This window comes from Fukomys damarensis, unplaced genomic scaffold, assembly GCF_012274545.1.
Source record: "Fukomys damarensis isolate Sample0158 unplaced genomic scaffold, DMR_v1.0_HiC HiC_scaffold_33, whole genome shotgun sequence".
Classification (NCBI taxonomy): Eukaryota; Metazoa; Chordata; class Mammalia; order Rodentia; family Bathyergidae; genus Fukomys; species Fukomys damarensis.
In genome coordinates this window covers 45,088,680-45,116,158 of record NW_022900945.1, presented here as the reverse complement: position 1 = coordinate 45,116,158, position 27,479 = coordinate 45,088,680, and the positions used below count along the sequence as shown (strand labels likewise).

The window sequence follows — 27,479 nt, the reverse complement described above, 5'->3', positions numbered from 1 at the left end:
TTTTTTTTTTTGTAGTACTGGATATGGAATTCAGGTCCTTGAGCTTGCAAGGCAGGCGGCGGAACCACTAAACTAAATCCCCGGCCCCATGGATTGTATTATTTTACGACTGAATAATATTTCATGGGGTACATATACCACATTTTCCTTTATTCACTTATCTGTTGATGTACACTTTGGTTGGTTTTCATATCATGGCTTATAATATAGCATAGCCATAAATGTAGGTGTGCAAGTATCTATAATAATTTCATTTCCTTTGTATATCTTCTCAATAATGAGATAGGTGGAGCATAAGGTACTTTTAGTTTATTCAAGGAGGCCTGTTATGGTTTGTGTCTAGATGTCCCCTCAAAGCCTCATACAGTCATAGGACTTTTTCAGAGGTGGCTGAATCTAGAGTGTGTGATGCTGGGATTAATTAAGGTTGTGGATTACTAAACTGGTAATCACAGTGGCTCCTCACTGACCCAATCCTGGTAGTCTGGATAAGATAAAAGGGGCAGATAGACGCTGTTAAGTTCCTGTTCTTGCTTTTGCTACCATGTGGGCACCTTGAACTGTTCCTTCTCTGTGACACCCCTCTGCCATGTGCCACCCTGCCCTGAAACCTCTATAAACTGTGAGCTAAATAAACCCTTTCCCCTTTAACTTTGGATGTCAGGTATTTTGTCTCAGCAAGGAGAAAAAAGTAACACGTCTCTTCTTTGAGTTATGATTTTACTAATCTTCATTCCCACCAGTGATGTATAATTATGATGCCTCCATTGCCCACATTGCTAAATTTTGTCTTTTTGATAATAGCATTGTAACAGAAGTGAGATGATAACTCACTGTGGCTTTGGTTTTCGTTTCTCTGTTATGTCAACATTTTTTGTATAATATGGCCATTTGTATGTGTTTTGAAAAAATATATAAATATAAATGATCTTGATATCATTTGTTTGTGGTACTGAGGACTGACCCAAGGCCTTACATTGAGCCATATCCTCCTTTCATTCATTCATTGATTCATTCATAGTGCTGGAATTGAAACTGGCTTTCCCAGTGAGCTATCCTCAGCACCTTTTTGACTTTTTTTTTTTGGAGACAGGGTCTTACTATGTAATTCAGGCTGGCCTTGAACTCACTGTGTAGCCCAGGCTGGCTTCTAACTTGCAGCGATCCTCCTGCCTCAGCCTCGAGTGTTGGGACTACAGGAGTGTGCTACCACACTGGGCTTCTCTGCTTCTTTTTTAGATCTCCAGCATATTTTAATTTTTAAAATTTTGAACAGAGTCTTGCTAGGTTACTCAATGGGCTAAGTTGGGTTCAAACTTGTGATCCTACTGCCTCAGCCTCCCAGAGTCCTGGGGTGACAGGTATTTGGCATCACTCACACCTGGCATAATTTTTAAAATGTGGAATTGTTGTTTTACACAGAAAACCTAAGAAACACCACCAAAAGGTTCTTACAATTAATAAAACAAACTAAGTAAAGTACCAGGGCACAAAATAATACACAAAAACCAGTAGCATTCCTGTACATCAACAGTGAACCCACCAAGAAAGAAATCAGGAAAACAATCCCATTCACGATAGGTTAAAAAAAAAAAGTTAAATACCTAGAAGTTAACCTAAACAAGGAAGTGAAAAACTTCTATAATGAAAACTGTAGAACTCTTAAAAAAGAGATTGAAGAGGATGTCAGAAAATGGGAAAGATAACCACTGTTTTGGATAGGCAGAACCAATGTTGTCAAAATGACCATATTACCAAAAATAATACATAAATGTAACGGAAATCCAATCAAAGTACCTATAGTATTTTTCACAAAACTAGAAAAACATCCTAAAATTTATGTGGAACCAGAAAAAGATCCAAAACAGCAAAAGCAATCCTGGGTAATAGGACCCAGGAAGAAGCCATCACAATCCCAGATTTCAAGTTATATTACAAAGCTGCTATGGTGAAAACAACATAGTACTGGCACAAAAACAGATGTGTGGATCAGTAGAACAGAGCAGAAGATGCAGCCACATTCACCTATTTCATCCTTGACAAAGGGGCCAAAAACATACAGTGGAGAAAAGATAGCCCCTTTTAAGAAATAGTGCTATACACATGGAGGGAAAACTGACTTATACACATGGAAAAGAATGGACCCTAGACCCCTATTTCTCACTGTGTACTAAACTAAAATAAAAATGGATCAAAGATCTAAGTATTAAAATAGAGACATTTAATCTGCCAGAAGATAAAATAGATAAAATTCTTGAAGACAGACATAGGCAAGGACTTTCTGAGCAGAATCTCCGTTGCACAAGAAATAACAGCAGCAATCAATAAACAAGGTTTTACCAAGTTAGAAGGCCTTCTGCACAGCAAAGGAAACAACCAATAGAGTGAAGAGACAACCTACAGAGTGGGATTTTTTTTTTTTTTAAAGAGTGGGTTTTGCTGTGCAGTTCAGATAGGCTTTGAAGTCACTGTGTAACCTGGGCTGGCCTCAGAATTGCAGTGATCCTCCTGCCTCAGCCTGGCACCATGCCCAGCAGGGAAGACATTTTTTTGTTTTTTTGTTTTTTGAGACAGGGTCTCATGATGTAGTTGAGACTGACCTGCAACTCACTATGTAGCCCAGGCTGGTCTCGAACTCATAGTGATTCTCCTGTCTCAGCCTCCCAAGTGCTGGGATTACAGGTGTGCACCGCCATGCCTGGCAGGGAAGAAATTTTTGCCAGCTACTTCTCAGACACTGGACTAATAGCCTAGACTATATAAAGAACTAAAAAAAAATTAGATCCTTCAAAATGAAACACCTAATTTTTTTAAAAAAGGGAGAGATTGGAATGAATAGACATTTCTCAGTGTCGACATTGAGGTGCAATGGCCAGTAGATACATGAAAAAATGTTCAGCATCTTTGACCATTATAGAAATGCAAATTAAAACAACACTGAGATTCTCTTTTACTCCAAAAAGAGTGGCTATCATCAAGAACTCACACAACAGCAACAACAAATGCTAGTGAAGTTGTGGGGGAAAAGGTACCCTCTACATTGTGGGTGGGATTGTAAACTAGTATAACCAACTGAAACTCAGTATGGACATTCTTCAGAAAATTTAAAAATAGAAATTCCATGTGACTCAGCTATACTTGTGGGTATCTTCTTGAAAAAGCTTAAGTAATAATAGTACAGTGATTCAAGCATACATGTTTATAGCAGCCGTACTCAAAAGAGCTAAATCTTGGAAGTAGCCCATCAACAAATGATTGGATAAAGAAAATGTGGTTTATATACCCAGTGGAGTACAAGGTAGCCATAAAGAAGGACAAATTCAAATCATTAGCAGGAAAGTGGATGCACCTTGAGTCCATACTGCAGAGGGGAATGAGGTTAAATATCCCATGGTTTCTACTATGTGAGAAGTCCAAAATATAAGGAATTTAAAGAGCAAAATAAGCTGGATGTGGTGGCTCACAGTGGTAATCCCAGCACTCAGGGGGCTGAGACAGGAATATCACCACGAGTTCAAGGCTAGTCTGGGCTACACATTGGCCAGCCTGAATTACCTAGTGAGACCCTGTCTCCTCTGCTCCCCAAAGGGCAAAATGAAAGAAAAATAACAGAGAGATAGACTTTGTGGATATGAAGTAGGGGGAGATGGGAGAAGTGGGTAGGGGAAATAAAAAGGATCAAAATATGATCTGTGTATGTACCAGTAACCCATGATGAATGTGTTCATTCTGTATTGTGAACATGTGCTAATGAAAGAGAATATTTTAGCAGGTCTCCCTCCCTTCCTCCCTCCCTCCCTTCCCCTCCTTCTCTCCCTCCATCTCTCCCTTCCCTACCCTCCCTCCCTTCCTTTCCTCCTCCTCCTCGTCTTTCCTCCTCCCTCTTCCTCCTTCCTCCTCCTCCCTCCTCCCTCTTCCCTCTTCCCTCTTCCTCCTTCCTCCTCCTTCCTCCTCCCTCCTCCTTCCTTCTTCCTTCTTTCTTCTTTGTACTAGGGATCAAACTCCCGGACCTTGTACTTGCAGGGCAGGTGGTAGAGCCACTGAGCTAAATCCCGGCCCTCTCCTTTCTTTATGTTTGTAACTTTAATTGCATTTCTCTGAGTTCTTAGTTCTGTCTTTGTGTGTGTCCATTCCCTGGGTAAAAAGCTTTGGATTCCTTCTGCTTCAACCTCCTAGTGTGCTGTAGATATAAGCCACTGCATCTAGCCTTAGCCATTATTTTTTTAATACCACCTCTAACCAAGAACTTCTGTCACTTATGTTTACACATACTGGAATTTTTTCATATAGGTGTTTGTCTTTTTTACTTTTTTTTTTTTTTTTTTTTTTGTGGTGCTGAGGGTTGAACAGGAAGACCTCAGTGCATGTGTGCTAGGTAAGCGTTCTACTATAATGAGCTACATCTTAGTCTTTTTTGAAGATCTTTTTTGAGACATGATCTTGCTAAGTTGCTCAGGCTGTCCTCAAACTTGGGTTCTTTCCGGGCCAGGGATTTAGCTCAGTGGTTCCGCCACTTGTCCCACAAGTTTAAGGACCCGAGTTTGATCCCCAGTACCAAAAAACAGACAAACAAACAAACAAAAACTTGGGCTCTTTCTGCTTCTTCAGCCTTCAGAGTATCTGAGATTATAGATGTGTCAACAAGCCTGGCACCTCTTCTCTCTGTAATTTCCATCTTTCCTTCTCTAACTTCTGTGATTTCTTCTTATCTGTTTCTTCTTTGACAGTGTTCTTTGTTATCCTGTGCTTGCTACTTGTGTTTTTAGTTTATTCCATGTTTATGTTTTCTTTTCAGATCTGCCCATTTTCATAGTCACAGACTTCACATATTTGAAGACTTTCAGATAGCTATGTTATCTGTAGTTTCTACATTGCATCTTTTTTTTTGTTTTTTTATTTTGTTTTGTTTTTTTTTTTTTGAGACAGAGTCTCATTATGTAGTTGAGACTGACCTGGAATTCACTATGTAGCCCAGGCTGGTCTCGAACGCACAGTGATCCTCCTGCTTCAGCCTCCCAGAGTGCTGGGATTACAGGGGTGTGCCACCACGCCCGGCCTTTATGTTGCATCTTGATGTATTGATGTAATACGTTTGCTGATCCATTCTACGACTTTTGGGTTTTCTTATGTGTACTGTAGTTTTATTGTGTGAGCTTATCTTTCAGTGGGAGCTTCAGTTATGCTCTGGGTTTAGAGGGGTTCTCATGAGATGGTTTTGTTTATACGGTTCCAGGCAAGCTTCTTAGTGTTCTTTTTTGTACCAGGGATCAAACTTGGGACCTTGCACTGGTGAGACAGTTGGTGGAACCACTGAGCTAAATCCCTGGCCCCTCTTACTGGTTTCTTGACATGGCATGCTATGTGCCATGCCAATTTTGGTGGTTTATCTGTGCCTGAAGGTCTTTGGAGGTTTTTTGCACATGGATGACTCAAAGGCTAGCAACAATTTTGGGCTATAGGGTACCTAGAGCCTGCTTTCATAGCTTTGTTTTTTGTTTTTGTTTGTTTTTTGAGACAGGGTCTCACTATGTAGTTGAGTCTGACCTGGAATTCACTATGTAGCCCAGATGGTCTTGAACTCACAGCATCCTCCTGCCTCAGCCTCCTGAGTTCTGGGATTACAGGCATGCACCATCACACCTGGCTGTGCTTTCATCTTTTAAACTTCATTTCTCTTTTCACAGTTATTAAGGTGATTGGTAACTCCTGTGGCCACTTGAATCTGTGCTTACTGCTTGGGCTTTAAAAGAGCTCTTTCTTTGTTTTGGCATTGCAGAATTTGTTTCCAGGTTTACTTGGCTTTTTAAGGGGTATTTTTGGTGTTTTTTGTTTTTGGTACCGGAGATTGAACTTGGGCCCTTGTGCTTGCAAGGCAGGCAGCCGCACCCCTGAGCTAAATCCCCAGCCCCCTTTTTGTTTTTTGAGACAAGGTCTCACTGTGTAGCCCAGGCTTGCCTCGAATTTGTTGTGATCCTTCTCCCTCAGCCTTCCAAGTGCTGGAATTATAGAAGCGTTCCACCACCCTCAGCATATATATATATCTATCTATATCTATCTATATCTATCTATATCTATCTATATATAGATAGATATAGATAGATATAGATAGATATAGATAGATATATATCTATATATATATAATTTTTTTTCGGGGGGTGGTTACCGGGGATTGAACTCAGGTCCCTGCACTTGCAAGGCAAGCGGTGGAACCACTGAGCTAAATGAGCTAAATCTCCAGCCCACGGCCTATATATTTTTAAAAATACACTTTAATTTGCTGTATTTTAGTCATTTTACGTGTTTGAATGGGAGTTGTCATCTGGTCTTTCTCTAACTGCTCAGTCATCCATCTTTAGTTGAAGTCTACCAGCCAACAATTTATTGAAATTAAATTTCTGTTAACCTAATGGTGTGAAGATACTAGTTTGTAGACTTGTGCACTTCAGTATATTTTATTTTTTATGTGGTGCTAGGGATCAAATCTGGGGCCTTGGGTATGTTAGGCAAGCTCTTCTTTACTTTGTGTATGTTTGTTTGTTGTTTGCTGTACTGGGGGTTGAACCCATGATTTTCACACTGAGCTATAGTCCCAGCTCTTTTTATTTATTATTTTTTTATTTTTGAAACAAGGTTTTGCTAAATTGTTGAGCTTTCCAGTCTGGATTCATTTGCTATATCCCCTGCCTCTCAGCCTTGTAGAGTGCCAGGATTTCAGGCCTGTAAAAGACCATATCTGACTCCTGTGTCCCTTAAAAAAAGGCTCATCTCCCTTCTTAAATGCTCCTCCCCACAAGTTTAGCAATATGGCATTCAGAATAAACCAGCTTAATAAGCATGAGTTAATTTTGAAGTGATAAAACTATTCAAGGGATATTATGCATAAAACTGGTTAGTAGGTTTGTCTTTGAACTTAGATGTTTTATGTCATGATCAGAACTTACCATGGCAACTAATAGGATTGAGGCAGGAGCACACTTATTTGCTATACACTAATTATACCAGGGTTACTCAACACTCATGGATTCATTTGGAAAATGTAAAATGGATCTCATTTTCTGTGCAATCATTTATATAATTTTGAAGCTTGTTGATAAATAAGGAAATAAATAACAAAACAAAAAAAAATCCCCGAACAACCTTTAGCTGTTTTGTCTTGAGGATCAGGTATCCTGGCTGTAGGGTAATATCAGAGGCTAAATAATCAGTATAGGAGTATAGGTTGCTGATACCTTTGGACTTGGATTTGTTACTTATCTCTTATTGGAACTTCTTCATGTCTTAAGTTTCTGAACTCTAAGCTTCTCTGGAAAGCTTTCCAGCAAAAATCTTTCTCAGGTTTATCCCCTCCTTTCTGTATATACAAAGCTGGATTTCTTCACTGTGTAGCCTTTTCCATCTACATTCTCTTAAAATAGATTATTTTAAAAATTTTGTTTTTTTTGTTTTGTTTTGTTTTGTTTTTTTTGAGACAGGGTCTCTGTATGCAGTTCAGGCAGGCCTTGGACTCACGGTGATCCTCCTCCCTCAGCCTCTGGAGAGTGCTGGGGTTACAGAAATGCGCTACCATGCCCAGTTTAAAATTTATTATTTACTGATTTGTATGCCATGTGCCTTCCTCCACTCTCATCTTTGGATGTTGTATTAATCGTCTAAATTTCCTATTTGGATTTTTATTAATCTAAATTCCTTACTATTAGGACAAATTTATCCTGAGAAAAAGGTGCATTTGTGTTGTTAGTGTGCTACATTGACTTGGAGCTGAAGCTGAAAATGCATTGTTGAGCTTCAAAAGAAATAGAACAATGGATGGGACTTTATTAAATTACTTTTTTACACAGATACAATAGATATTTGATGAAACTGTCTTTTCCTTCATTTGCTCCCTGGAATTGAACCCAAGACCTCACACATACTCAGTATACTGTGTACCACTGAGCTACATATCTAGTCCTAAATTAAGTCTTTCTTACTCAAAACTTAGGATGTCTCTCCATCTTTTGTGTCATTCAGTAACAATAGTCCTTCATTAGGTGTTAGAAATTTCACATTTTCTCAGTGTTTTGTCAGTGTGATTATATGTACATAGAGATATTTTGTGCCATCTTTTATAGTCGCTATCTTCTGTTTTAAAAATTTTTACTTGCTGTGCTGGGGATTTAGCTCACTAGCACAATGCCTTCCTTGCAAGCACAGGTTCTTAGTTTGATCCTCAATACTCTACCATTTTGCACATGCTTAGTTTGCTTGTTTCCTCCTTAGTTGAGCTTGGATTCCACACCTGGCTGATTAAGATCTTTGTGTGCTTTTTGCATGTGACATTTTGATGGTAAATTAAATAACAAGTGTTATGCTATATGAACCAGTATTTTGTTTTCACACACACACACACACACACACACACACACACACATTATATTTGTAACAGTAATTGTGTTTGTATGTCTTCTGGGAGACTAATAGTCCTATTTTAAGAATGAGACATTTACATTTTAATTTTTCACCAGAATGACTATATGCTTCTGTAGTTTGCATATTACACAACTTTTGAACAACATTTGCAGCTGTTTATATCATATTCTTTTATGTGGTGCTTTCTGTGCTTGTGCACATTATGGGCTGTAAACATACAGTAGTCTCTTTTTTAAGGTTTTTTTTTTTAAACCTTTTTTAGTTTAGGCTGGCCTTATACTTGTCGTCTCAGCTTCCTGAGTGCTGGGGTTACAGATATATGCTATCATGCCACCTTATATACTAGTCTTGAACCCCTTCTTGAAGGCAGGACCTTATACTGTACCTTCCTTTCCATGGCTAATGCACAGTAGTTTGTTATTGACACTGGTATTATTTTTTTTTTAGCTCTTAGCTTTGGCTTCCATATGATAGATGTTAGAACACTTGTGTGCGAGAGCACAGGTGACTGCCTCTTCTCTCAGCATAAAGTGTCCCTGAACCAAGTCATTTTATAATATGATAGATTGTATATTAATTTTCTGTTGCTGCTGTAATATTCACTACAAACTTGGTAGCCGAGAGCACCATACATCCTATTCTTTTACTGTTTTGGGGAAGGAAATTTAAAATTAATTTTACCAGGCTAATGCCCATGTCTCGGCAGGTCTGATTCTGTTGCAGGCTCTGGGGGAGGATCCATTTTCTCATATCTTTTCAACTTTTAAAAGTGTTCAGCTTTTCTGTAAGGTCTGCTGTTATCTTCAGAGTATATTGTTGCAGTTTCTGCTTCTATTTTCAATTGCCTTCTGCTTATCTGTAGTTTAATCTACATTTGTCTTCCTTTTATTCCCTAGTATTGAAGATTGCAGGCTTTTACCCCGAACTGTATCTTCAACCCTTTTTAGGAAATTTAAAAATTTCAAGACAGGGTCTTTCTAAGTTGTTAAATCACCCAGGCTAGTCTCAAACTTGGTGACCCTCCTGCCTCAGCCTCCCAGCATGCTGGGATTATAGATGTGCTCCAACATGCCCAACATGCCCAGCTTTGCCTACTTTTTTTTTTTTTTTTTTTTTTTTTGTACTGGGGATCGAACTTGGGTCCTTGTACTAGTGAGGCAGGAAGGTCTCAGAACCACTGAGCTAAATCCTTGGCCCTCGGCTTACTTCTTATAGGGCCATTTGAATACATTTAGGGCCTGCTAGACAATCCAGAAATATTTCTCACCTGAAAATCCTTAATTAAGCAGCCAGGTGTGGTGGTAAATGCCTTTTAATCCTAGCACTCAGGAGAGTAAGGCAGGAGGATGGCAAGTTCCAGGCCAGCCTGGGCTACAGTGAGACACTCTCTCCCCTGAAAAGTCCTCTTTGTTGTGTAAAGTAACACAGGTTTTGAAGATTTAAGATTTCTTTTGGGAGAATTATTCACCTACATATAGTAAAACAGTGTTTGGGGGTGCTGTATGAATACTTGTTTTCTCTTCCTAAGTAGGGTATCATCCCCCATCCCATCCAGAAGAATAACTCATCGACTCATTTTACTCAGCTCTCCATGCTCAGTTTTGGGTCATGTCTGTGACATAAATGGTTTCCATATGGGCATCAACCCCCCCCCCCCGATTATTATTTAATGTTGCCATTTTGTGTTGTAGTTGGTGTAATACGATGCCCAGTATGCCGCCAAGAATGCAGACAGATAGACCTTGTGGATAATTATTTTGTGAAAGACACATCTGAAGCCCCTAGCAGTTCTGATGAAAAATCAGAACAGGTATGCCTCTCAATTTTTCTTTATATTTTTCTCTTGGTATCAAAATGTCAATTATAAGGAAAAAAATGTGTGGGTAGTTATAGGGTTTCATTTTATCTTTCAAATTGAAAATAAAGGTTAGCTTTTTTCTACACCTTTAAACTTGATTAATGAAACTAAAATCATCACTTAAAAATTTGGGGCTGGGGATTTAGCTCAGTGGTGCTTGCCCGCCTGCATGGCAAGTGCAAGGTCCCGAGTTAGATCCCTGGTACCAAAAAAAAAAAGTACAATCTTGCATAGACTTTATGTTCTGAATTGAACCCGGATCCTTTGAGTTTGCGAGGCAGGCAGCAGAACCACTGAGCTAAATCCCTGGCTCTAGAAAAAGATTTATTTGAAGATAAATAAAGTTTATTCAAAATAAGATTATTCTATTTATAGTGAATCTGCTAGTATGTTTGACAGCTAATTAGAATGTTCTCACCATTTTATTTTGAGAATCTCTTATTTGGTAAATTTAATGTAGATTAGTATTTATTTCTTCTTTTAGGTATGTACTAGTTGTGAAGACAATGCTAGTGCAGTTGGCTTTTGTGTAGAATGTGGAGAGTGGCTATGTAAGACTTGTATCGAAGCACATCAAAGAGTAAAATTCACTAAAGATCACTTGATCAGGAAGAAAGAAGATGTCTCAGGTAAGATACATGTAGTTTTAATGATTATAATTAACCTTCCTCTTCTGATCCCATAACACTGTGCATACTGGCATCAATTAAAATTTAGAAAGATTTTTTAAAAATTTAGAAAATTAGTAAAAGTTTTATTATGTTTAGTTGAAAAAAGTGTTTGTTTTATTTTGCTACAGAGTCTGTTGGAGCATCTGGTCAGCGCCCTGTTTTCTGCCCTGTACACAAACAAGAACAATTGAAACTTTTCTGTGAAACATGTGATAGATTAACATGTAGAGACTGTCAGCTATTGGAACACAAAGAACATAGGTACAGAAGTCATAATTGCTTACTGAGAAGCATTATAAAAACTGCTTATGAATTTTGTCTCAGCATTTGAAATCTAAATTTTATGTATTTTATTTCTTGAAGCAGTATGTGTGTTGATAAATTACTTAATGCTTTTCATGTTCATCTCTAATTGTCTTATAAATATTTGTTAAAATGTGTCATTATGTGGGTTTCCTTTGTATGAGTGGAATTATGTTCTTATTTCTTTTGTTCAAATAAGCTTTTACTAATTAATATATTTAGGCTGTAGGTTGTATCTGTAAAGGCAATATGGGTATGGTTAACTTCTCATGAATGTGGCTGATACCCATTTTAACATCAAAACATATATTGATACCAAGTTAGATGTATAATTTGCAGGAAAACTAAGAATTTATAAACAGCTAAGTAAGCATAGTTACTATTACATGACTTTATATTTTAATCACATTTTACCTTGAGAATCAATAGTATTTACTTATGAGTCTGTTTCACCTCAGTACTGAAATTTTTGGTCAGCTATATAATTAAATTCTTCATTTAGTAAATTTCTCTAGCTTTCACAGCATCTGTTTATTACATGTAAAAAAAATATGGTCTGATTTAACTACAATCTGTAGAATTTTTAAAAGTGTTTTCTAATAACAGTTTTTCTGGATGGATAGAAATAAATTCCATGAGTATTGTCAAGAAACTTTAGGAAGCCAGGCAATGGTGGCACATCTGTATGTAATCAGCACTTGGAAGGCTGATACAGGACAATTTCCGAGAGTTCAAGGCCAGCCTGGGCTACATAGTGAATTCAAGACCAGGTTAAATTACATAGTGAGTCCTTGTCTCACCTCTGTCCCTCAAAAGCAAAAACAAAACAAAAAGAAAATCAAGTATAGGATAAGTTGTATTTTAAATTCCCCTCCCTCCTCTCTCTGCTCCTTCTTTTGGCCATACTGGGAATCTAACCTAGGGCCTTCACACTAAGTTATGCCTCCACTCTTTTATTGGGGGTGGGGGTTGGGCAAGGTCTTCCTGTGAGGTTTGGATTGGCCTCAAGCTCACTGTGTAGCCCATGCTGGCCTCAAACTCAATGGCAGTCCTCCTGCCTCAGCTTCCTGAATGCTGGGATTACAGGCATGCACCGTGTTGCCTGGTACATTTATTCTTTTCTTTTTCAGTTTGAGAAAAAGTCTCACTAAGTTGTCTGAGCTGGCCTTGAACATGCAGTGATCCTCAAAATTTTAACAAAAGGGCTGGGGATGTAGCTCGGTGCAAAGGCTTTGGATTCAATCCTCCATTCTGCCCCTGCATCCCCACTCCCAAATCCAGAGTTTTAGGAACTATGTTCCAGGAATTAAGACAAAGAAATATAGTCATGCTCCAAACAACAGTTGAATGTATACTACATATATAGGTGGCCCTATTACATTACCCTAGCCTCATTAGTTTGGGCATGAATACTTACTCTCTGATGTTTGCACAATGACAGAATTGCCTAATAACTCAGTTCTCAGAAACTGTCCCTTTTATTTTTATTCTTTTTTTTTTTAGGCAGGGTGTTATGTGGTTCAGGCTGGCCTTGAACTCACTGTGTAGGCCAGGCTGGCCTCAAACTCCTGGCAATCCTCCTGCCTGAGCCTCCTGAGTGCTGGAACTACAGGCATATACCATTATGCCTGGCCAACTTATCCCTTTCTTCTTCCTCTTCCTTTTTCTTTTCTTTCTTTATTTTTTTTTTTTTTTTTTTTTTTTTGGTATCAGGGATCGAACTTGGGACCTTTTGCTTATGAAGCAGGCAGTAGAACCACTGAGCTAAATCCCTGACCCAACCTATCCCTTTCTTAAAGGATGCATGATCATACTCTGTATTACAGTATCACACTCCACTTTTTTTTTTTTGTTCATATTTCCACCATAATTTTTCTGGATGTACTATTGTCAAACTTATGTCATTGTATTAAAAAAAAACCCGAGGTTTCCTTTACTATAACAGATTTATAATTGATCTCTACTTTAAGGTTTACTGTCAAATTCATTTTTTTCATGTTGCTGCCAGTATTACTTTGAAGTGTAGTTGTTCCCAGAAAACAATAATAAAGCACTTTGCAGAGGTCTCCTTATGGTTAGAGTATTAAGTTTTTTTTTCAGTATGGCATATATTACTGAATCATTTACTTCCTCCCTCCCCTCCTTTCTTCCCTGCCATATACTATGGGGGCTGAACCCAGGATCTCACGAATCTAGGCATATGTTCTTCATCCCCACCCCATCGCCTCCCTTAATTTCATTTGAGGCAGGGTCTGCCTAAGCTCCCCAGGCTGGCCTTACACTTGGAATCCTGCTGCCTCAGCCTCTTGAGTAGTGGGGTTCCAGGTGTGTACCAAGACACCTTGTTGCCAAATCTCAGCAGCATCTTTCTTTTCATCTTCTGTTCACAGATCATCTTCACTTCTGACACCATCTGCAGAGTTCAGTGAAAACCCATAAATAGCATGCTTTATGTCCTTCAAGTAGAGTTGTGGCCTTCCAAGGAGGATGCTGACCATTCATTCGCCTTGGAACTTCTGTCCATAAATCAAATGATGCTTTGTTGATTATTATAATAGAGAATGTGCATAGGGTAGCATCAGTGTAATCATAGGCTCCAGGGGCTCCTCATGTGGTTCCAAAGATGCCGTTGTGTGGGGGATACTACTTACACGTAGTTTCTATCTCTGAATTCTGGTTGCACATTCCTGTATAAGTCATTTCTGTTGTTTTGTTTTGTTTTCTCTTCAGGTTAAAATATGGAGGGCCCAGGGGTCTCTTGTATTCCTTCAACAGAGGGCCCTGAGTGACTAGCATATCTTGGCTTTATTCTCTCAGACACAAGCACAACCCATTAGAGTTATACAGGATTCATCTGTCTCCCACCCTCCATGGTACTTGTCCGGGTACACAACAGAATCTCAGCTGTTTTTACTTTCTCCTATAGTATGTCACCACATTTGCATGATCCTTTTCTTAGGGCTCATCAAGTGGGCCAATTCGGCCTCAGTCTTCCTAACTCATCTCCCACTGTATATGAAAGGTATTCTGAATCCTTCCATATCTCAAGTGCCTTTTTGCTGCCTCACATTTCATTGTCAGAAATAATTTTCTTTCCAAGTTTTGAAGACATTGACCCCTACTTTTATAGTTTCAGTTTCAGCTTCTGAGAAATTTGATTTGATCTTAAGAGCTTGAGCCTTCTGGATTGGTGCCTTGTTTACTTCTCTTTTTCCTGTGGTTTGTTATTGTGTCTTCTTTCTAAAATTCTTTTTTGTTTGTTTGTTTTGTTTTGTTTGAGACAGAGTCTCACTGTGTAGTTGAGACTGACCCGGAACTCACTATGTAGCCCAGGCTGGTCTTAAACTCACAGCGATTCTCCTGACTCAGCCTCCCTGGCTTCTTTCTAGAACTCTTGAATTTGGTTTTTACAAATTGTCTTCCTTCTGTTGAATTAGTAATTATATATATTTTATTTTAAGAGTAGGAAAATTTATTGAAAGATAGCTTCTGTCTAAGAGAGGCAGAAGGGGGACTGGAAAATAGGTTGCTTTTCTACCCCCCTTTTCAAAGATGTTTTATACAGCAAAGCCATGTGGTGAGGCAGGTACAAAGTAGGACAAAACTATAAGACCCAGTGGAAATTTACAAGGTGGGGATGAGCTGGGAGAAAACCATGACCAACCAATAAGATTACAAGTACAGTCACCCAGGTAGTACTGATTAAATGGGGATCCAGTGGGGAAACAAATCACGTAGCAAACATAAGAGAAACTGAGCAAAGATTTTCGTTGGAAAATGGCGGGTCAGGGATCTTTCTTGGAAGATTATTGTCCCTCACCCAGGTGATTTAGACTGTCATTCACTGCTATTTGTGGTAGTTTCTCTCCTTTTACAATTCGGGCCTTCAGTGAGTGTGTTTTGATAGTCCTCCATTTTGGTTCCGCCTGGGCTGGCCCTGTCTAACTGCCTAGAAGACACCTAATTAATTTCCCCATCTGCAATATTCCTCCTCTGAATAAGTGCCCCTAACTGCTGTGAAGGGACAAAGGGCAAAGACTACTCTGGCTACTTCTGGCTGAAGAGGGTAGTAGTTGTGATCAGGAGTCAGAGTTACTCTGCAGAGGGTCTGTCTAAAGGGCCTTGATAGGTGCCAGGCACTGTCATCTTGGGTAGCCTTATAGCTTGGAGTCTGGAGGAGACAAAGCCAAAGAAACAGAAAAGAATACATGGGCCAAATTATAAGTTCAGCAGGATTGTGATGAATATACCAACAAGTTTTCCACCAGGGGAAACTAGTAATAGCCTCCCGCAAAAAAGACAAGAAGAAGGTCCAGGGGAGTTCAGAACCCAATATAGAAGTCGTATAATTTAGCAGTTAGGAGCTGTTTACAAGATCTGTCTGGTGGATCCCGGTAAAAGAAGTCCAGCACAATTTTCATTGGTTGCATTTGTATGGCTGCTTGGAGTTTGGTAGCCAGTTTTTATCCACACATTTCACCTTTCTCTGAAGCCATAGACCACTTGTTGGTAAGTCTGTGGTAAGGTGGAGATCCTTCCTAAGCTCATTACGTGAACACAGCTCTCCCTGACTCGCTGTTCCATCTCCACTGCTCATACTCGGGAGGTGACCGATAGCCAGGCCTCCAGGGGGCAGGCGGTGAGACCTTGGGCAAGGGTCCCTGCGGTGCTAGTGCTCTACTTCCTTTCTCTGGTCTCATTTCCCTTTTATAGAGACTCCATATATTTGTTGGCTGGCTGGCTTGTGTATGGATGGATGGATGAAACTGAACCTGTGGCCTTTTTACTGAGCTTGTATTCCCAGCCCTTGTTTGAATTTTTAAGACGGTCTTGCTCTGTCATGTTACTCAGGCTGGGCTTAAAGTTGGAATCCTCCTGTCTCAGCCTCTGTAAGTGCTGGTATTATAGTCATATGCTACCCATACACAGCTTTTATAGGAAATGCTTCTGTGTCCTGGAGGGTACCTGCCTTGTTAGGGTGTTTCTCTTGACTCATCTAAAACAGAGTAATTTCAGGATTCAGGATTATTTTATGTCCTTCAGTCATATGAGTCTTGATTAATACCCAGTAGCAACTGATTTATTTTATATTTTTATTTTTTAAATGGTGTATATTGTACCATAGTATCCAGAGGTTTTCAGGTCTAAAATCCTAGTGGATACCACTGCGTGGCACTTACAAAGGCTTTTGCTGTAGCTCCAGTCTGCTAAAGTATGTGTTGCTGATACTTCCACAATCATGTGAGTGTGGCTCATGACCCCCCCCCCCAGTATTGCTTTTTAGCGTTTAGACATGGCTTTTGTTTGGGGCCCATTCATGTGTGGGCTGCTTTTCATAACCCATTCATGTGGGTTAGGCTTTTCCCCCTTTAGTTTTGGTGCATTTATTTTTATCTTTATTATGGAAATTTTCAAATAAACACAAAAATAGAATAGTAAAATGAACCCAGTTTTTCTTATGTGGAACTTCATCAATTTTCAAAAAATTAACCATTTATTTTATTTTTTTGGTACTGGGAATTGAACTTGGGTCCTTGTGCTTGCGAGGCAGGCGTCAGAACCATGGAGCTAAATCCCCGGACCAACCATTTATTTTTCATGTGTGCCCTGACTACTTGCCCCTTTCCTGTGATTATTATGGTGTGTATCCCTGCCATCCTTAACCATGGTATGTAACACACCACAAATGTCTTGGAACCTGTGTTTTGTTCTGTTGTTTTCTGAATAATCCAGCATACAGGTAGTTCCAGTTTATGATGGTTTAATTTAAAATATTGCAAAAGCAGTAAATCCAAACTTTGAATTTTGATCTGTTTTCAGGCTCACAGTATGTAGTATAATACTTTCTCAGATGTGGAATATATAGTCATTCAGATCCAAAAATACCAGCCAAATGTTGGGACTTCTGTTTAGTTCTAAGGCTAAGGGGCAATAACAGTTTATCTTTGTGTTATTTCTTTTCTTCATTTTTTTTTTATTTTTAAAATTTATTTATTTTTCTTTTTTCCGGTCCTGCGAATTGAACTCAGGACCTTGTGCTTGCCAGGCAGGTGTGGCGCCACTGAGCTTCATCCCTGGCCCTTTTTTATAATTGAGACAGTGTCTCGCTGTATAGCTAAGGCCAGTCTTCGATTCTGTGTGTAGCCCAGGCTAACCTTGAACTAGGAATCCTGCCTCAGCCTCCAAAGTGTTGGTATTACAGGTATGCACCACCATGCCTGGCTCTTTATTTTTATTCATCTGTGGAACGTCATGGTCTAGGTTATCTCTATATGGACAGGCTTTTGCACTTTTGCCAGATTTAGCATTCAAACCCTGTTGGTCATATATGTTACTGTGTTTAAAGCAGTCCTAATTTGATCTTTAGTTTCTTATACTATGATATCATCAATATAGTGTAACACTATTCTTGAGACCATGTCAAGTCAATTTTTTTTTAAACTAGATTATGACAGTGATCTGGTGAATTGAAATAACCCTCTGCAATACAGTAAATGCAAATTGAACCCTTCCCATGTGAAGGCAAATTGTGGTTGGCTCTTTTTCATAAGAGACAGAGAAAACATACAAGATCAGTCACTGTGAGTGGGTGTGGCGATGCATGGATGCTGAGGCAGGAGGATCTCCAAGAGTCTGAGACCATCCTGGGCTCCATAGTGAGTTCAAGACCAGCCCTGAGCTACGTGGCTCGGCCCTGTCTGGAAGGAAGGAAGGAAGGAAGGGAGGAAGGAAGAGAGAAGAGAGAGAGAGAGAGATCAGTCAGGTGGTGTATTGTTCTCCTTTAGCCTCTTTGGATTTTTTTGTACTCAGATCACATTAGGGATTATTAATAAAATTCTGGCAGCACTTTAGTCTTAGTCATTGACTCTTTGTATGAACCACCTTCTTTTTCTTCAGGCCACACAGGATTATTTTACAGAGAATTTGTAGGCACTGACTTGTGATTTTTTTTTTTATTAAAATGATAAATCTCCATTCCACCAAGTTTCCTGGACTGTCTCAAATTAACTGCTATGGGCTTGGACAGCTCTAGTGGTTCCCATTTAGTACATCTAATTCAGGTTGTCCCTAGGGTGAACTTCATGCCTTCTGTATTGTAGTACTAGAAAGGTGAAATATTCATCATCTGACACGCATATCCATACCAGTATATTCAGCTGAAGGAGATGTAATGACTTCACATAGTCTAAAATATTCTGACTTTAAACTTTTCTCATCAACCATTACTACCTCCTAGTCTAATATCTGTTAGAACTTGACCTTTAGAACTGTTCAGGACAGTAGATTTCAGAGGATCCTAGTGCACTGCCATTCCCTGTCAGTATTAAATGTATCTTATATACTGCCCCCCCCTTGTGGTACTGGGAATTGAACTCAGTGAGCTACATACATTCCCACCCCTTTTTAGGTTTTTAAATTTTGAGGCAGGGTGTTGCTAAGACACTAAGTTGCCTAGGGAGGACTTGAACTTGTGATCTTCCTGCCTCAGCTTCCCATAGACTTAGGATTTACTGGTGCATGGCACATGCCTAGTTCCCTCTGGCTTTTTTTTTTTTTTTTTTTTTAAGACAGGGTCTCACTATGTAGTTAAGACTGACCTGGAACTTACTGTGTAGATCAGGCTGGTCTTGAACTCACAGTGATCCTCCTGCCTCAGCCTCCTGAGTGCTGGGATTACAGGCATGCCCCACCATGCCCGGCTCCCTCTGGCTTTTTTATGTACTCAGCTGTATATACAAGCTGGGTTTAAATTGTGTCAGCTGTTTTTGTTTGTTTGGAGATTTTGACAATATCTTCTTCTTATTATTATTTGGAGATTTTGAAAAATGCAGATGATGTGCATAACCAAGAAATATAGAGAAAAATAAAAACATGAAGGTTTTATCAATATATTAATATACATGTATGTAATCTTTTTTCATTTATTACTATAAAATATAGATCAGTTACAGAAAGTTAAAATTTATCAAAATGTAAACACTGATATGTGGTACTATTCAGTTAGGAGAAATGTAAGCAAACAGATGTGTTATTAAATCTTCAGAAAATTAGCTGCAGTACATATTATTGGTGTAGTAAACTACTGTAATGATTTTGCAGTCACACTATTATTGCTAAGCTTACATTCTGGGAGTATCTCATGTCTGTGGCACTAATCTTGTGAAGAGTTTATCTCTACTAAAGTTTTTTTTTTGGTTTTTTGAGACAGGGTCTCACTGTGTAGTTGAGACTCACCTGGAACTCACTATGTATCCCAGGCTGGTCTTGAACTCACAGCGATCCTCCTGCCTCAGTCTCCTGAATGCTGGGATTTCAGGCATGTGCCACCACGCCCGGCTTTCTACTAAATTTTTATATCACAGTAAAAAGCGATCTTTTGTAGTTCTTGTGTATTTTACTTACTGTGTATAATACATATATTAAAACATGTTAATCGATTGTGTATGTTATCAGTAAGATTTCTGGTCAGCAGCAGTAGTTAAATGGATTACGAGTCAAATGTTACAGATTTTTGCTGTGGAGTTGGTGCCTCGTGTTGCGGCATGATTCAGGGTCAGCCTTGGTTCCCCAGCTGGGGGTTGAAGTAGAAGACCTTACCTCTCCCAGGCAATTTGAGGTCAGGCCCTCTGACTTTTAAAATTTCTTCAGTCTGGAGGTAAAATATAGCAAAATTAATTAGGGCCCTTTATTGTTAAGCACTAACAGTGCTCCTTCTGGTCAGCTCAACCTTTCAGTAGTGCTGCATTAACCCATCAGAGTCTGCCTTATCCTATTTTTTCATAACCATCTAAAGATTTCCAGATGTCTGAGGTAAATTCCTTTACCTTTGTCTCTTTTTCCATTTTTTATGAATCATTAATTTCCTTAGCATCTGTATACTCATGAAGAGAAATTGAGACGTTAAATTTGGTAAAGCAACTTAGATCATTGCTAGATTCCGCAACGGTAAGATTATATAGGATGCTCATGCAGAAGGACCTCCCTGAGTCCCAATGTTTACTATATACTATGAAGTGTATTCAATAACTTCTGAGCAACGTGGCTCTAGTCCAACATGGCTAGCATAAGAAGCATATCAACTGCTTATTCTGGAGTTCCATTTGGCATTTATAGGAAGAGGATAGTTGCCCTTCTCAGGGCAAAAATTTAACAGAGCCCTTTTATTTTGTTCATCAGGCTAGCTATCATTTAAGGAACAACCTGCTGTGTGTCTGGGTCATATTTAACTGCCTGTGTTCTGGGTTCTGCATCAGCCCGGATACACTCTTTGATTTTGGAGCATTCATGCCAGTAATACCAGTACTCTAGGAGCTTGAGTCAGGAGGATCACAAATTTGGGCTTAGCCTGGGAAATTCAGTGACTTACGTGAGACTCTGCCTCCAAATAAACAGGGCTTGGGAACGTAGCTTAGTGGGAAGGCCTTGGATTCATTCCTTAGTACTACAAACAAAAACACCAAAGACACTCCTTCTAGATTAATCTTTCTCACAATTTACTGCAGTAAAGTTTGTTTTAGCTATAGTGTTGATCCCCAAAGCGAGAACATTTCTCTAAACTTTTTTGGTACTCAGGACCCTGCGCTTGCCAGGCAGTCACTGCCGCTGAGCTAAATCTGGCCCTGGCCCTGTTTCTTTTATACTTTACTCCCTGGTTTTAGTAGTTTCTTGGTTTTGTGTTCCTTACCTGGACTACCTTCTTGTGAGTAGGGGTCATATAGGTACTATCTAATATCCCAGTGTGATTTTTCTTTTAGGAGTGACTCTTAACACTGGCCAGATTCTGAGCTTGGGCCACTCACTGTCAGGATCTGTCCCAGTGCTCTGTTATTTTTATTTCATCTATTACGGATAACAGTAGTAAAAATGATTGCATAATTAGCTCTTTTAAAATCTTATCCACTTGCAGTTTATTTATTGAGTCACTTTCTTAGGAATTGGCTTCTAAATCTCATTGGTAACATTTACCTCTAGTAACTGTAGCTGCATTTCCAACACTATAAATGAGTAGGTAGCAATCAAAAATCAAAAGTTCATCAGCCCATGCTCTCTGTCCTTCTCAATCTACATGTTTCAGTAAGTCAGTCATTCTAGTGATCTTGCTTCTATAAAATTAGAAAAGTTGCATTTGGTGGCAGATGGCTGTAACCCCAGAACTTTGGAGGCTAAGGCAGGAAGATTGTGAGTTCAATGCCAGCCTGGGCTACACAGTAATACCCTGTCTGGAAAAACAAAACAGATTTAGAGAACAACCCACAAAACCTCTCTTGTTCTTCTTTTCCTACTCCTTTCCTTCCTTTCCTTCCTCTCCTCCCTCTCCTCCATTTTTGTTTTGTTTTGTTACCAGGGATCGAACTCTGGACCTTGTGCTTTCAAGGCAGGCGGTGGAACCACTGAGCTAAATCCCTGGCCCTCCTTCTCCCTTTTTTGAACAGGTACTGGGCGTTTGAACTCAGAGCCTCCTTACATATGCTACACAAATGCTGTATCTCTGATCCATTCCCACAGTCTTTTCTTATTGTCCGTCCGCCCGCCCATCCATCCATCCATCCATCCTTCCATCCTTCCATCCTTCCATCCATAGTACTGGGGATTGAACTCAGGACCTTGTGCTTGCTCCACACTACTAAGCAGTATCCCTGGCTCTATTTATTTTTGTGGTCTTGGAGAACATGAACCTGGAGGTGGGGCCAGGGGTTTAGCTCAGTAGCATGTGCAATTGCAAGGTGCTGAGTTCGAGCCTCGGTATATTAAAAAAACACAGAACCCAAAGGTGCTGTACCACTAGTGCCCTTGATGTCCAGAATTTTTGATTCACTGCCCATGTGCAAACTTATGTCCAAATTTTGCCCCTTTTAAGGTTGATCTGGTACTGTAAGTTGTATCATTAGCATAGACTTACCTGGCTTGTGTCAAGATTCTGTGGTAAAGATACTTTTATTAGGTAGGATAATACACTAGAAACTGAAGGCCAAAGCTGGACTGCGCTGGGTAAGATTAAATTCTTCACTACACAGTCTGTTATTTTCCACTTGCATTCTAGCAGGAACACCTCAGTTCTAAACTTCTGCCTTGCACGTGTAATTTTTTAGAATTTTAGATGATTCTGTTTATCTGTTAAGGGGAGCAGTGTAACCTTGAAGCCAGGTCACTTTATGCGCCATTTATTCTCTTAAACCAAGCAATTATGAGTTTCTATTTCAGCTGGGCATGGTGGTGCACACTTGCAATCCCAGCACTGGGAAGACTGAGGTAGGAGGCTTTCCACGAGTTTGAGGCCAGCCTGTGCTACACAGTGAGTTCAGGGCTAGCCTGAACTATAAAGAAAAGCCCTGCTTTAAGAATAAAAAAAAAAAAAAAAAATTCAATTTCTTGCATACTTATTGATTAGCTCAGGTTTCCCATCTCTTTTTTGAGCCAATTGTGATAATTTAGATTTTCTAGAAATCAGCTAGTAGAGATTTAAAACATTAGCTTTGAATTAAACAGCACTGAGATTATATTAAAGTAATGGCAGTATCTCTTTCTTGTTTATGATACCATATAGCCGAGGTTATTTCCATAGTTACTAGCTTTGCTGTAAGTTTGAGGCTTTTACTGACAATTTAGTAAGCTAGTTCTTGAATTATATTGTTTGTTCTCTTATTTTAAAATGATTCTCATGGTTCTCTTTTATCCTTATTGATTTTTTCCTCAGATTGATTTTCTATTTTTCTTAAATTTTTATGTTAAATCTTTTAGTTTATTAAAAAGATGTGAAATTTTCCTCTGAATATAGTTTCTTTCCATAACTATTGCCTTACACAGTCTATAATTATAGTTTTAATTTTATTCCTCTATCTTTTCTTTTTTTGGAGATAGGGTCTTGCTATACATAATCCAAGTGTCTTGAACTTACTATGTAACCCAGGCTGTCCTTGAACTTGTGATCCTCCTGGGTGCTGGGATTACAGGTGTGCGCCATCATTCCTAACTCTACCCTGTTGCTTTTTCAAAATAATAATTACTATATATGTTTAAACAGGGGAACTATATTACCAACTTCATAAGGTTTTTTGAGGAGTGATTAAGAATTGTACATGTAAAACAGTTAACATTGTAAGCATTCAGTAGTAGCTTATTAACCAATTATATTGATGGCTTGCAACCTATATACCACCCAACCCCCAAAATTTTTGGCCAGGTGTGGTGATACAGCCCAGGGTTCTGTGAGGCTGAGGCAGAAAGATTGCAAGTTTGAGCTTAATCTGGGCAGTTTAGAGACTTAGTGAGACCCTGTCTCAACATATGAAAAAGCCTGGGCATAGTTCAATACAAAAGCCTTTGGTTCATTTTATGGCCTTGGAAGTTGTTTTCCAGAAAGCAAAATATTACTGGAATGACCTGAAATTTTGTACTTGGAAGAACTGCAAGATTTCTATTCAAATTATGAGGTTATTCTTTTTCTTCCTAAAAATTCTATTTATAGTAAAGGAATATAAGAGGCACAGATGTAACAAAGACTAAGGACGAGAGAAGAGGCAACAGTGAAAATTTTAGCCAGTTTTTACATTAGGAAAATGGGTAGAAGATTTGATCTTGATAATTGACCTAGTAGAATTGAATGAACTCAAAGCATACAAGAGGAGATACAAAAGAATCCAATCAGTTTATTTTTCAGAAACTAAAAGTGGTTTATGACCTACAGATAATAGTTATCCCAGAAATATTCTGTAGGGAAATAAAATCAAACTCTCGCACTTCAAGTTATGGAGGATGGGGGTGAAGTATGAAGCTGAAATCAATGAAATGAAGGAAAAAAATCTTCCTATTTAACCTTGGGGCACTGCCATCCCTCTTGATGTATGTACAGAATGCCAGTAGTGACACTTTTCCACTTCACTACACCTTTTTATTTCCCTCTTAGAAATTAGATTTTTTGCCCTCTGGAGAAAGTGAGTGATCAGAAGAGGCTCCTACATTTTGGCATTTAGGGATCATTTCCAGTTAAAAAGTTAGGTCTTTCTCCCATTGCTTATAGTGAAGCTCATCAATTCATAAATCCTTCTCTTTACAGGATTCCCAACCCCGCTCATGGGGGTAATACTAGGGATCAAGTCCAGGGACTCTTGCACACTAGGCAGGCACTCTACCATTGAGTGACATTTCCAGGCAAACCCCACCCTTTTTTGTTTTTCAGTACCAGGGATCCAACTCATGATATTACACTTGCCAGGCAGGTGCTGTGTAGCTGAGCTACGTTCCGTCCCTTGGTCCTTCTTAATTAATTTGAGACAGGTCTTGGTAAGTTAACCAAATGGGCCTCAAACTTTGCATGCACCTGCCTCAGCCTCCCTAGTACCTAGGATTCACTACTGTGTTTGGCCTGACTCATTTTTTTTTTTTTTTGAAGTAATGACACATTCTGGAGTGGTGGTGGCAGCAGCTCTGTATACTTGTTCCCAGGTAGATGGGTAAAACTGGTGTTTCTGAGGACAAAGCGAGGATAACCTAAATTGGATTTTCTTGAATAACACCATCAACTGCTTCCCTCTTTTCTTGCTTGTTTATATGTGTCATAGTCACTACAGTTGTATATATTTCTAACTGATACAGATACCTACATGAAAAAGAACGAGCTGCACTGAAAAAAGAGAACCAAAAGACAATATAGGAACAAAGCAACAAAAAGAAATGTAAAATTAAGCCGGGCGTGGTGGAGCACGCCTGTAATCCCAGCACTGTGGAGGCTGAGGAAGGAGGATCGCTGTGAGTTCGAGACCAGCCTGGGCTACATAGTGAGCTCTAGGTCAGTCTCAACTACATAGTGAGACCCTGTCTCAAAACAAACAAACAAAAAGAAATGTAAAATTAAAAATTATAATATCCTGAAAGATACAAGAACATGTCAGTACAAAATAAGAGTAGGATCTCTTCAAAGGTCTTAATCAAAGTAAGAAATAACTCTTGGAAGTTTAATAGATAAAATAAAAAGTGAATAGAGTTGGTCAATAAAACAACAAAGAGAAAATAAAGTTACAAAGATATAAGAGTTCTGACAAGGGCCGGGGATTTAGCTCAGCGATTCTGCCACCTACCTTGCAAGCACAAGGACCTGAGTTCGATCCCCGGTACCAAAAAAAAAAAAAAAAAAGTTCTGACAGATACTTCAGTTCAGATACTTCTGGAGATATTTCTTGTATATGTGGCTTATTTCATTCAACGTGATGTCCTCCTGTTTGATCCATGTTGCCATAAATGTCAGGATTGCATTATTTTTATGACTGAGAAATATTTCATGGGGTACATATATCACATTTTCCTTTATATACTTATCTGTTGATGTACACTTTGGTTGATTTTCTTATCATGGCTTATAATAGCACAGTCATAAATGTAGTATTTATAATAATTCCATTTCCTTGAATAGCTTCTCAATAGTGAGATAGGTGGAGCATACGGTACTTATTTTTGGTATTTTGAGGAATCTCTTCACTGTTTGTGTAATGATTTACTAATATTCATTCCCACTGGTAATATATAAGGGTTCCTTTATGATGCCTCCATTGCCAGCACTGTTAATTAAATTTCATCTCTTGATAATAGCATTGTAACGTGTGAAATAATAGCTTGTTGTGGCTTTGGTGTGCGTTCCCCTGTTACTGTGATATCAAACATATTTTTCATACAAGTTGTTGGCCATATATATGTCTTTTGAGAAATGTCTCCAGATCATTTATTTATTTGTGTTATTGGGGACTGAACCCAAGACATTGACACTGAGCCATATCCCCGGCTCCATTCATTCATTCATAGTGGTGGAATTACCAATGGGATATATCCTCAGCACCTTTTTGAGACCCCCAGCACATTTTAATTTTTAAAATTTTGAGACAGGATCTTGCTAGGTTACTGAATGGGCTAAGTTGGGTTCAAACTTACGATTCTACTGCTTCAGCTTCCCAGAGTGCTGGGGTGACAGGTATTTGGCATCAGTCACACCTGGCATAATTTTTAAAATGTAGAATTAATTGTTGTTTTACATAGAAAACCTAAGAAACACCACCAAAAGCTTCTTAGAACGAATAAACAAATTCAGCAAAGTACCAGGACACAAAATCAATACACAGAAACCAGTAGCATTCCTGTACACCAGCAGTAAACCCACCAAGAAAGAAATCAGGTAAACAACCCCATTCACCGTAGGTTAAAAAAAGAAAGTTAAATACCTAGAACAAGGAAGTGAAAAACTTCTATAATGAAAACTATAGAACTCTTAAAAAAGAGAGATTGAAGAGGATGTCAGAAAATCGGAAGATAACTGCTGTTCTGGATAGGCAAGAACCAATATTGTGTCAAAATCACTATATTACCAAAAATAATATTTACATGTAATAGAAATCCAATCAAAGTACCAGTAGCATTTTTCACAGAAATAGAAAAGCATCCTAAAATTTACATGGAACCAGAAGAGTTGGCTGAGACCAAGCTTGAGAAGATGGTGGGATTTGGCACTACATATTGAAGGTGGAGCAAAATGATTCCAATTTGAGTGTGTGAAGAGTGTTAAGGGGAAGTGCTAAGGTGTTTTTTTTCTCCTTTTGGTTTTTCAAGACTAAATCTTACTAAGTATTAGTTCTAGCTGACACTCCTGCCTCAGCATCCCACATGCTGTGTTTATAGGTATGCACCACTACATTCTTTCTCAAAATTTTTTTTTCTTTTGTAACATTCTTTTAAAAGGGGCAACATAAGTATAAAATTAGTGAAATAGCTGACCTTGTTTTTGTGAAACTAACACATCAACATCTAGTTCAGTATAAATGGGTGCAATTCTTAATAATTTCAAGGTGCTTATCAGAAAGTTTGGGTCTAATTTTACTGTTCATATGCTTTCTCCTTGAAAAATATTGGGTGCACATACCACCAAAATGAATAAAGTGTGATTGTGAAGCAAAGGACATTCTTTAGGGAGATGGGTCTTTTTTTTTTTAAGGCAGGGTCTTGCTATATACTTTAGGCTGACCTTGAACTCATTATGTAGCATAGGCTGGCCTCAAACTCATAGAGATTCTCCTGTATCAGCTTCCTGAGTGCTGTAATTACCGGCACATACTGACATGTCTGGCTAAATTTTCTTTTTTAACTGAAGGACTTTTTTTTTTCCCCTCTTAAATTCTTTTATTGGTACATTTTAGGAATACAGTACATTTACAGTCATCATTGGGAACTTGTACCTTTTTTTTTTTTTTTTTTTTTTT

General features: G+C 38.8%; 1 protein-coding gene across 1 annotated transcript in view; it reads left to right on the top strand.

The window, feature by feature from the left end:
• Nucleotides 1-27,479, top strand: part of Trim33 (tripartite motif containing 33) — a gene marked incomplete at its 5' end in the record, with an annotated part of 107,049 nt that overhangs the window by 34,161 nt on the left and 45,409 nt on the right. The window contains 3 exons of the mRNA XM_010631302.3: nt 10,101-10,219; nt 10,752-10,896; nt 11,067-11,199. Coding sequence (XP_010629604.1) covers nt 10,101-10,219; nt 10,752-10,896; nt 11,067-11,199 — 397 coding nt within the window. The remainder of the gene's footprint in view (nt 1-10,100; nt 10,220-10,751; nt 10,897-11,066; nt 11,200-27,479) is intronic.